General features: G+C 37.9%; 1 protein-coding gene across 1 annotated transcript in view; it reads right to left on the bottom strand.

The window, feature by feature from the left end:
• LOC102196615 (leucine-rich repeat transmembrane neuronal protein 4) overlaps window positions 1-776 on the bottom strand; it is a 106,526-nt gene extending 105,750 nt beyond the window's left edge. Inside the window, exon 1 of the mRNA XM_005729180.1 lies at window positions 29-776. Within this exon, the coding sequence (XP_005729237.1) occupies window positions 29-32 (4 nt within the window). The 5' untranslated portion in view covers window positions 33-776. The remainder of the gene's footprint in view (window positions 1-28) is intronic.
• Window positions 777-12,540: the final 11,764 nt, after the last annotated feature.

The raw sequence follows: 12,540 nt of genomic DNA, 5'->3' as shown, positions 1-12,540 counted from the left end.
GAAAGGATTGAGGCATAAACAAACTTACCCATATCCGCTTATCTGTTAGCTCCAGCCTACAGGTTTTAACGGCTTCTAGTGCGCGACATCCGAGTCCGCATGACGCGCTCTCCACAGTCAGGTATCGTTCTAATCCACTAGCCCTGTCTCTCCGCGCAGCCGCCGATTCCAAAGCGCACCTGCCCTTTACTCTCCCGGACCTGGGTGTACTATCCGGTTTAGTTCTGCATCTCTAACCGTGCAAATCAGCCGGGGCGAATGTCATTTACTTCCAACTCCGAAATAAAGGGATAAAAATCCGGGTTCAGAATTCCTTATCCATCCCTTCGCTGCAAAGGATCACTCTCTCTTTTTCAAGTAACAGCCAGAAAGAGTACTGCATTAGGTGCAGATAATAGCGAAGCCACATCCGAGTAAGTCATGTCAGTCTTACACATGCAGATTTTGCGAATATCCAGGTAAAAAAACAAACAAAAAAACTTCACAATTATAGTGACGGTGTGCAAAAAAAATGAGTATAATGTTCCAGTAGACTCAGCCAGCCCCCAGATTCCTAATAAACCTCTGCGTCTCTGTTCTCAGAGATGCTCAGTACGATCCACGCATAGCGCGCAGGAAAGTAAGGCGAGGATATCCCCAAGTCGTTGTAAACGCTGTCAGCGGGTATCACGAGATAGTCAAATCTTCAAATATCCACCTTTTTGTAAACCTTTGATTCTCGTTGTTGCTCGGTTTGAAATGCAGCATGACGCTGTTGTTAATCACGTCTACATGTCAAAGCAACTTTGTCAGGCAGAATCGGAATGCCCTCTTCTGGTGAGAGAACGATTCAGGAGCTCGTCCAATGTCGTCACGATCATGCTTTGGTGGTATGATTTTTTTTTTTTACTATTATTACTTATGAAAGCCAGTTTACACTATAGTTTGCACTGCTAGATAATAACTAAATGGAATGAACTTTAGTATTCGTGTTTCATGTATGTGAGTTTTGGACTATTCAGAAATGGTTGTTGGTTAGCACTTTGCTTTAGTTGTTTGAATTATGCTTGAGATTATTTCTAGGGTGCTTATTAAGTTTGTGATACGAAGCTAAGAAACACAAGTATCCTATACATATGTGCATAACTATGAGAGAATGGGCACGTTGCAAAGGCAGCTCTAATACATTCCCATACAGAGGATCTATGCAAACTGCTGAATGATGCTGTCCATGGTGCTGAATTTAAAAATTGTTATTTTGTTGCTGACTGACCCCTTTCCAGAACTTTCAGGACTAAACTCTTTTATCTCAGTTTACATGCAAAATTATTAATATTATTATTGTTTTATTTTTGCTTAATATGTTACAGAAAACGTGTCACCCCAAAATACCAGAATTCTTAAATACACCTGCATTTTCAATAATTTGCATTGAAAATGCAGTGGTATTTAACTCACATCTTCTCCCTCTGCATGACCCCGGTGGCCTTTTAAAGCCTTTTGTGTGTTTAAGAAAGAAATGACCAGCTGAATTTTTAATGTCCATTGCATCTGCTCTGGGTTACTAATATATGGTTGCCCTTTCTTCAGACATAGCTCCATTCTTATACTGACATCAACTGCTTTAGTAAGTATTCTGACCCTAATTTTCTTTTGCACACTGCATTATAGATTCATTTTTACTTGAATGAATAACATGTCTTCATATAAATTTCCACATATTAACCCATGGCGCACTAACATATTTTTGGGGAGATTTTACATTTTTAAAAATACCATACATTTTTAATATCAAGATTTTGACAAACGTTCTTGGCCACCTACACATTGCATCTACAGCCTACAGGAATTGCTTGACCATAGAAAACATTTAGCATGTGTGACCAAGTTGCTAAATACTAAATACTAATACTTTCACTACAATAATACCACTTACCAGAAATAATACAACTAATACCAGTTAATGGTTGAACCTCTAGGAGGAATTTTGCAAACTGACTGGAACACTGCAAGCTCTTTAGAATGTTTACAAATGTTAGACTGCATGGTTTTCTACTTTTGTCTTTAGAGTGTATGTTTTGAACTTTAATTCAGACCATCTTTATTTGTTCTAAAACACAACACTGCTTTTAGCAGTCAGTGGTGATGTGTTAAGAGTGTCTGTGACAAACTATAAATTCCAGTGGCACCTCTGTTCCTGTTTCTTTGCTGTAACCCTTTTCTGTGAATTTGAAATATGTCATGATCCCTACCCACAGTGTTTCATGTGTCAGTTACATATTTGAAAAGGATCCACTTTTCCAATCTGTAATGCAAGACAAAATTAAGTTGAACTCTTTATTGACATTGCACAGTCATGTGTTGTACAAAGAAATTGTAGTACTGTCCCACATCAGTGCTAAAAAAGGTAAGCAAAACACAATAAACAAGTAACATATATACATAATACAATATACAGAGATGAAGACGTCATGCAGATTTAATTGTGTTTAGACAAAACGGCACTGTCATAAAGATTTGGAAAGAAATAGTCAAATCTTACTTTTACCAGTTTATTCCAACTATCATGGCTGGAATTAATTAGTGAAATTGAAATTTATTGCGCCAAATTCAGATTTATTGCTATGCGCTACACCTGTTTTCAGGATATCGCTTAACATTTCCAGACAACCTCCAATACCATCTTAAAATTAAGCATCTTGCACTGTGGTTCGGCCGCTGTATCTGCGCCCATGCAATTTGGCTGATGACTTTACTTCTGGATTCAGTTCAACAAGCAGAGGCCATTCTGCTGACGGTGCTGAAACAATTAATACCCTGTGAAGTTATGGAGATACAGGCTGTGCCAGCCCATAGGCTACAGCTGTGATTTCTCTTCTAAAGAACTATAACTGTTAAGTTTAAGTTTACCTTTTTACTCTGCCAATGAATCACTTGTTTATTTATGTGCCTATTGGATATATAGTATTTGACAAGTAAAAAAGATGCAAAAACAGAAGAAGAAACATGAATTAGCTGCTTGGACAGAAACTATATCTTATGCTTTGTTTTCATGTAAAATACTTTTTATTTGTTTTGACAATATACAGCCAAGTGTAACTGTTCACTGCCATGGGAAATTGTATAGACCAAAATGTAGCTTTAAAGATAAAATTTACCAAAACATTCAACCATGGCTCTAACTATGTTTGTTGCCCAGCAACATTCACACTGAACAATTTTTCAGGTTGTTAAGTGTCAAGGTGATTTCAATAGCACTGCTTTTTGAGCCCCCTCACTATTATCCTTCACATTCTAAAGAAATGCATTTATCACCCTCTTTTGAGATTAGCATTATCCACATAACATTATAAAAATACAGCAGGATCTCAGTGTTCTGGTGTGAAATATTCAGTTTAATGCGATTGTATACTGTACACATTCTAGTGATATTTGACACAGGAAATGACTTGTCTTGTAAATGAATGAATGCCAGATGCAGAGGTAATCTTTATTGCCTGAAAGCTGTCTGTAAGCCTATAAGTTAATCTGTTGGAAAACAAAATAATACAGAAATATGTGTACATGCTTATCTGTATATACTTAGTTTGACTGACATGGTACTTATATAATTCTACAATAATTCAATACTAAATATTTAAAAGAAAGTTATTTTGCAGGGATTTGAATATAAGATGGATTAAATGACTGTGGATGGTTTGGTGACCTACCTGTACGGGTAAAATGTGTGGCCCTAACTTGTGCACTGTGTTCTTTGTAAGTGATTCTGACAACAGAAGATATTTTCAGGCTCTCTCCAGGGTGAGAGACAGCGCCGTCCTGTCCTTCCCATGTTCACATTAGACTGGGACTTGTTCTCTAGTGTTCTTTTCTTTTTCCATTTCCTCTGATCTTAAGCCTGGCAGAATCGTCTTAGCCTGCCTCAAGGCAATTTTCAACCTGACACTGAGTTTCTCAGGTTCACCTATGAATGTGAATCCTCAAACAAATATCCAGGGACAGCTTATATGGTGAACACTGAGCCTTTTGAAAATAAAAGTTTTTATTGTAGCCCCATATTAAAAAAAATGTTTTTAGTACAAAGAATGTTACATTGCCAAGGTTGCCACAGCAGATGTTGAAAATCTCTGTTTTGCAGGTTGCCTCCATTAACCTTTACCCCAAGCTGGCTTCCAATCTGGAGTGCTGTGTTTCACACACTGCAGTTCATGTTGGAGCTGACATGTTTGGGCTTGAACATACATGATACCAGACGTATGTAAAGTGTTTGAAGCATGTAAACAAGCAGGATAAAAGGCTTTTATTTGTATTGCCTGCACAAGGATAGATAGCGTTTGCATGTTGTCCTAATGTTCTTATCTTCTTATGGTTATTAGACTGCATCAATGGTGGAGCATGTTCCAGCCTACTGACTATATACAAAATCCTCTATATATCCTGGCCAACCATTTTCCAATTCATGGCTCTGTCTTTTTGAAATGCATGTACATTTTATCCACCACATATAGACATTCATATGGTGCTACTAATTGGGATGCTGGTGGTTTGATCCCATGTCCACATGATAAAGAGTCCCCAGGCAAGATATTGAGCCTCAAATTGCCCTTAATGCAGCCATTGTGTGTGTGTGTGTGTGCGTGTGTGTGTGTGTGATAGAAAAAAATGCTTAAACTGCACAGAAAAAAGTGCTTTATGAAGGTGAGTGTGAATAGGTGAATGCGACTTGTAGTGTAAAAGTGTTTTGAGTGCTCAGTAAGAGTAGAAAAGTGCTATATAAATACAAATCCATTTGCCTTTAATATCTGTACAAAATGAACATTCATTACCAGTGAACATGAAAATGAACATTACATTTTTTTGTTCTATTACTATTAATATTTTTGGGCTGTGTAAGTAACTTGTTACGAAAAATGTGATTTCATTTTCAATTATGACTGTTGAAATCATAATGACTTTTTGGTTATTAGCTTCTGCATTTTTCTTTGTAAAATTAGGTCATTAATATCAGTTTTTAGTAAATGTTCACATTCACATTTTTCAAAAATGCAAATATAGCTTCGCAAGTAAAAAGAAAAAAAAAACTATGCCGGCTGCTGTTGTGTTCCATGTTCTTCTAAGACTTTTAAATTGCAAAGGATGAACTCTGACTAGTCCAAAAATGTAAAGCATACCTGATCATAACTGAAAAGGATGTGTCTGCATAAGCATTCACATGTTTATTGATTTAAAAAATTCAGATTGTGTACACTTTTAAATCAATTTACCTTAACAGTACTTTCACACACAAAAAATAATTGCACGGTGCTGTACCAGACGTGACAACAATGACGGTATGAAATTTTGCTGATTAGACACACTACAGCTTTGCACTGTTTCAGTGTTTCTCTCCAGATTTTGTTCCCTCAAATGTTTGATTCCATGCCTACTTCATGTGTTTTGTCTTGGCAAAGATGTGAGAGATAAGAGGTGGGCATCTGTGTATGGCAGTGCCTTGCCATCTGTCAACTGCCCATGGGGTCTCTGTGGACATAAGCTCACATGGGTAGAACATGGGTAGGCAAAGAGAGTCTCCAGTAATAAAAGAAAATATGAGAAAAGAAAGAATTAGAAAGATAAGAAAAAGAAATACAAAATTCAATATAAATTCAATTGTGCAGAGAAGATAAATGTACACAAATTACCCAAGTTTACTTTTGCAAGTACACCATATGTTGTGAATTTTGTAGCCATGATTTCCTCTATACCGACAACCTTTTTACAACTATGTGGGGTCAAAAGCAAAGACACAAGGGTGTCTTTTAATGCTCTGAAAGGAGGAAAAATTTACATAATGTGAGATGATAAGGATCAATAAACCCAGCGGATCAATGAGGTCCAATTACAGGCCACTGGAGTTTCTTATCTGCTTCAGTTTAACTTTGTGCTGCCTGTGGTCCTCCACTTTCATTAAATCCCCAGTGTGATTAGGCTGGCTGATTGGCACAAGTTGAAGATTATCGCAGAATAGGATCACTGTTTGCCTGCTTACTTTTGTGTTCAAAGACACAAGAAAAGCATCCTCAAGGACACATTTTATGCTAGTGATAAATAGTGCTCCTGTTTCTGTAGAGGCCATATCATTAAGCCATTATTATATTGTATCTCATTATTTTCTGTAATTCCATCAATGTTAATGAATCTTTTTTTTACTTTTGATCTTTTGAACTCTGTGGATAACTGTAACAGAAAAAGATCATTATGTTTTTTTGGTTTCTCCTCATCTTGCAGGTTTTGAGGACTGCACCTTTTTTAAAGTGCATTCACCTGTGACAGAGAACAAAGCCATTGAAGGTTACAGCCAGGAGACACATTGGGGAAAAACTGGCTTTTTTCTTTCCAAAACATGTACACACACAAATACCTCTATGGATTTCCTGAATAGTCCAAAACACTTTTTTTTCATGCCTCTCTTTCATCTACATTTGTTATTCTAGGACTTGTGCACTGTAGAGTCATTTTTATTGTCTGATGCTTCCCATTTGACTTTCATCTGAGCTGAATGAATAGTACTTGACAGTTGACGGAAAAAAAATCTTTTCATCTTTTCCACCAACTTTATTGTTGACTTGTGGATTACAGACTCAGTGCGAGCATCTCTTTGGTGAAGATGAAGTAGACAGTGTTTCCCGCACATGGTGTTTATCGTGTCATGGTGACACTGTAGTAGAACACAGATTAGTAAGCTTCACAAGAGCGCTTACATGTGACTCAGCCTGTTTGGCCAATTACTCACCATGCTACCCGTTCCCTTGACACACCCACTTTGTGCCACATTCCAACAGCAGTGGTAGATCGTCTGACTCCGTCCCCTTATCCCGCTCTCTTCCCTCATTCTTCTATTTTTGGCATCAGACATTCTGGGCACGTAGGTCTCAGCACAATGTAAATTATTCAGCCTGGCTTGCCAGAGGCTGGGAGCAAATCATAAATCGCAGATGGTCTCAGGCTATTTCATACGGGTGACTGTGGTTAAACACCAATGCACAGAATCATTTTCAAACCCACACAAATATAAGGTTTCATTACTTGTAGCTCAGTGAGAGAGTATTTGATTTTGAACTCACACAGCGTGGCCTTTTTTGTTGTATTCAAATTTGCACTGTGTGCTCGTAGCATGTTACACGTGGAAAACCTCTGATTTTTGGCTTGACTTCAAATAAGATTTCTGCAGAGGTTACTTAACCATCAGGGAATGCAGAATATGTAAGATTTTTCCGAATGGCTTTGCTGCTTTTTTACCTTTATAGGACGTCAACAAAAAGCTTTACCACAATATTCACACATGCTGTTTCCTACGTCTATACAGTGAGGGAAATGGTTAACAATGATGATACAAACAGGAAAAAAAAATCTAATTCCCACTACTTAAACATTCACCATTTAATTGTCCCTGAAAGATTTTTTTCTTGTCTTCTCTTTTTTTTTTCCAGATGATAATAACTGTAGCTCTACTTGGAAAAGTAGAGCCAGACAAAGTAGTCTACCCAACAAGATCTGAAGACATAGTAGCACTCAAATTTGTGGGCTAAACAAATTCTTTCTTTCTTGAAAAATATAAAGCTATCTGAAACGAGTCGGTAGCTGAGTTTTATGGAATGCAAAAGAACTAAAAGAATTAAGAATACATCATGTCCTTTCCAATTTCATTTTTTTCTTAAGGAATACATATACCTTGTCTTCAAAGTCTGCTCTTTGCTGGCATCTAATAACTGGCACCTTAGAGGTCTGGCAAGCACATTATAATGAGGTATTTTGAAATGTGTTACTATGGCTGGAAGCAACAAAAATGAAAAAGAAAGGTTTTCTCTGTGTTGTCCAGCGTTCCTAACTTGTAACATGTCAGGCTGATGCAGCATGTAGTAGCACTTCTCCCTTGTTTTGTTTGTTGAGTTCTTTGACAGTCTGAGGAAGGCCATGAAAAATGGCCGAAGGAAGCCGGTCTGGTGTCAGGCACAGATGCCAGAGCGAGGAGGTGCTCAGTAGGGCAGCACCATGTTTAGTGAGGCAGTTTGCTGTTTAATTACACACTGTGGGAGTCACCTTGCTCAGACCTCTGAGATCACAGGCTTAGGCCAAGGGCACAGCATACTGGCTTTTATGACCTAGATTTGGATAACACAGGGATAAACACCATAGACACACAAAGACAAGGTGCATAAAACAGCTTAGCATACTTTAAACAAATCATTAACTTAAATTCATACCCTAGGTGATGTCAAAACCTCATCTTCACGTTAAACCTGCAAAATCCTTTAAAACAAGCTGTAAAGGCATCAGTAATATTGTGTTACGTTTAAAGGTAATGACCAACAAATGTCTGTTTGCACATTTAAAAGAGCATTTTCCCATTTTAGAATCAAAATGTTATGTATAGCAAATGTGTCCATAATACAGTCTGACTTCAACACTGCCTCATTGTGTGTGTGGGTGTGTTATGTTCTAAGGCATGTCAAATACTAATTCCACTAAGATAATATTGGCATGTTTCTTGATTCACATTTCATTTACTGCAAGTGTGCCCATAGTTTAACAAGGAAACATAACCAGAATATTTTTTTCACAAAATTAGCCCATATCTCAACAAGACTATTTATTCAGACATATATTTGTATGAATTATTCTTTCAGCGATACACTGTTGTTTTCCAGTGTATTGGCTCGCCACAAAGGCATGTCCCAGGAGGAGGAGGAGAGGAACTCATTAAAGGAAATCATTGAACCAATAGTAAGACTATAAGGTACAGTAGTTTCCCCCCCCCCCCCGGAGCCCATCACAGCATTGTACCCTTGCATTATGGCCTAACATCTCAGAATTATATGATTAATCTAACAGTTAAATTCACACATTACAGTACATCCAAGGAATAATATCTTTCCTAAAAAAAAAAGAAAAGAGTCATATATGCTTCCATATGGGCACTGTTCGATGGAAGATGTGTTTCCACACAACAAAACACAAATAAAACAAATTAAAAAGAAAATACAGCTGGTGGAGTGTTTGGTATTTTCTGCTTTAGTTCTCATTCCTCTTTCTCTCCAGTTCATATAATCACAGCATCACTGCAAGGACATGCAGCGACATAAAGTTCCTTTACTGACAAGCCTTAAATTGATGTCCTACAATCTGACAATGATCACTGTGGTAGCAGACTATGAAGGTGCCTTTAAAGAGAGTGGCTACAGTGAAAAAGCATTGTCACATGGAGCCCAGCTACCACTACAATCTTGCATTTTATATTTAGTTAATATTAGAAAGTATATAAAAGTATTGTAAAACATATTTTATTTCACAGGAAACTGTGCAATGTTGTGAAAACAAAACAAAAAGCACATTTGTGGAGTTGCTGTGGCGCCATAGGACCTACTCAAAGTTCTTCTAAGAGTTTTATGGTGATACAGGAGCTGAGCTCCTCGACATCCCACCATCTCTAAGAAGAAGCCCAGACACCCTTCAGACAAAGTTAATTTCTGATATTTTTCACAATTCCATTTTATTTTCAGTCACTATCATATCCTTGTGACCATAAATGAGCTCTGGAACATAGATCAACCTATTAATCAGCACCTTCAGGGTCAGCTCTCTCTTCACCACAGCAAATTGGCAGTGTGTCCACATTGCTGGAAATGCCACACCAGTCCGGTCAGTGTCACTCTACCACTTCATTCTCCCCTCACTCATGAACAAGACACAGATACTAAAACGTCTGCAATTGGAGCAGCAACTCATCCTTGACCTGGAGTGGGCATGCCACCCTTTTCTAGCTTATAACAATGGCCTCAGACAATAGTGGGACTAATTCTCATTCCACGTGATTCACACTTAGTTGTAAATTGCCCCACTATGTTCATGCTAATCTATGTTCCAGACCTCTATGGCCCCACAATCCTTCTACCATCCACACTCTGGCTGCACCTACAAATTCTGTTCATAAATTATGAGATTATGAGACTAACCATTGGACCAGTTCCTTCTCCCCAGTCTGGCTTACTGTTGGCAGTGTTAACCAAGCTCTCACTATGACTGTACAGAAACCAGAAATTATTAAAAACAACTAAAGATAATCAGACACAACAGGCAGTTATATCACCCGATTTGCCTCATGGTGGTTGTCAGGGCATGCTGGCATGTTACAGGACAAGCAAACAAGTGCTACCTTCCTATCTGTGATTCATGAGGAAAGATAACACCTCTGTGGAGTAGATCTTACAGCTGTGCACTGGAGAGTCAGCAGGTGGAATTTTCCTCACTTCCAGGAGGGTCATTGCTGCTCAGATTGGGGCTTGTAATGTAGCAGTATCAGCCCTCCTTTTTATGTGTGGCATGACCAGAGCATGCCCTAGTTCTTTCAGGTACAGTACAGTGACATCTCTAGTGTTCAGATAACTTCCAGTCTGGCAAGCTCGTATCCAGATGATGGAGGCACAGAGTGTGTTACCTTAATGCACGAATCATGGCAAATGTTAAGTGAACAAATAGTTCATAGGTATAGGTGGAATTGGGTCCTACTTTTAGCAAATATTTGAAAGAAAGTAAAGAAAGAAAGTCTATTCCACAATCAGAAACATGTGCACAGATCACAGACTATGAGATATTAACTTTTAGATTTTAACTATTGTTATGTATTTACTAATAATTACATGTTTACCTTGATACTCAATTGAACCCCTTTTCCTTTTGCACACATATGGCTCATTTGTTTTGGAGAATTCACTTTGGGAGCACTTCTCAAATTTTTTTTTTCTTAACACATCATCCACACTCACTCCATCCTTGTTCATGCTAATTTCCACTAATGATTAGTCAAGGATAAAGAAACGATGGGGCTTTTCACACGTTGCTAACAAGTCGAAGGCTCTTACCCCACAAAGATTAAGGGCAAGCTCTTTTGTGCACTCTGGAGTGAAGCCCAATAAATCCTCATTGATGTTCCAGCAGTGTAATTATCACAGGACCCAGAGGCAGAGATCAAATCACTGAGTGCTATTGACAGCGTAGCTTGATACAAACAGGTATGTTAGATAGGGCCACCAGAGAAACCACTGTGGGGTTTATCAGTTTGACATATCAGTCCTTGATACCTTTAAAATCTCACTCCTCTCTTTTATCTGTCTCTGTAGGGTTTTGGCATATCCATTGTGGCCAATTGAAATGAATGATCTATAAATGTGGCAGAGCTATCATGTGTACAGAAATCCACAGAGACATGGTTAGTTGAGAATACAAGAATGGTGGCTATCCAGGGAAACATATTTCTGGTAAAGTAGGTGCATACTAAAGTTCTACATTAACAGAAATATGGATTTCATCTGATGCAAGAAACTTGCAAGTATAAAACTGTCACCCATCAAGCAATTGAATGTATTTGTTTGCTCTTATTTTCCTGAAAAGTAAATTTGTTCTTTTTTTGATTGTTTTGTTTTATTTTACTCTACATTTGATGCTGTCATACAACATGTAACATAATATCAGCTGTTATTTTAATACTGTAGAATAGTTATAAAAAACAGCAAAAATGGATGACTGCTTACCACACAAATCCCAGCTTGATGGGGTTTGCTGCTGAGGAAGAAGAGGAAAACAAGATAATCTTTGAATGGCATGAAGCATTGAGGGGTTGGAGAGGCAGAGAAAGATAAACAGCCAGAGAAAAAGAAAAAAGGGAGACAGAGAGCAATAGAGAGAGTGAGATTCAATTCTTTCCTCGTCTCATTCTTGGGATGTGTGGGGTGTCTGCTCTGTATGCATTTCCGTGCCTCCAGAAGGACCAGTGTTTGTATGCACACACTGATGATTTTGACAGCTAGGCTGTATCAGCAAAACAAGGCCTTATAAATTGCACTGGTTTAGATGCTCCGTGCAAGTATTGACTGTTAATATCTTGGCTCGGCCTCTGTGGAATAGCACAAGAACAAAACAGACACATAGAAATATCGGCTATCTCAGAAAAACACTGTAATTCTACAGGAGACATGCCGTATATGTGAATATGCTTGAATGCAACAAGCACGTACACATACATACAAATAATATACCTTAACACCTTGTGGATACAACACTTTTCATAATGTACAGTATATGTTCATACATACTGCATACCCAAGTACTTGTGTTTGTTTGAAAGGCTTTGTGTTGCTGAATGTAAAATATTAAATTGAATGCAAGTTACCACATTTTCACCATATTTGCACATTCACCAAGGCTTCACACTTTGCAAAACAGGAAAACCTTAGGGGATGCTTAATAATGTGCTTTTTTTTTGGGTGATTGGCTAATCCACTTATGCAGTGCTTGTAAATTCACAACACCAAAATCAATCATTATTAAAAGGGAAACACAACAACTATTCAGGCAAAAATGCATCTTAGAAACTAATGCATTTTTCGTCATTGTGATTGTGTGCTACGAAGATCTAAGCACTAAACCATGTTTACTACTTCCTCAGCCTTTGACAATGTAGAAGCTGATCAGATAAATAATTTCTATAGTACACAGCAAAATCTCCAGTGTTAAATTAACACTGGA

This window comes from Pundamilia nyererei, unplaced genomic scaffold, assembly GCF_000239375.1.
Source record: "Pundamilia nyererei isolate P.nyererei 1_Seehausen unplaced genomic scaffold, PunNye1.0 scaffold00032, whole genome shotgun sequence".
NCBI classification, from domain to species: domain Eukaryota; kingdom Metazoa; phylum Chordata; class Actinopteri; order Cichliformes; family Cichlidae; genus Pundamilia; species Pundamilia nyererei.
The sequence above is the reverse complement of the archived record's forward strand: the minus strand, read 5'-3'. Positions and strand labels throughout refer to the sequence as shown.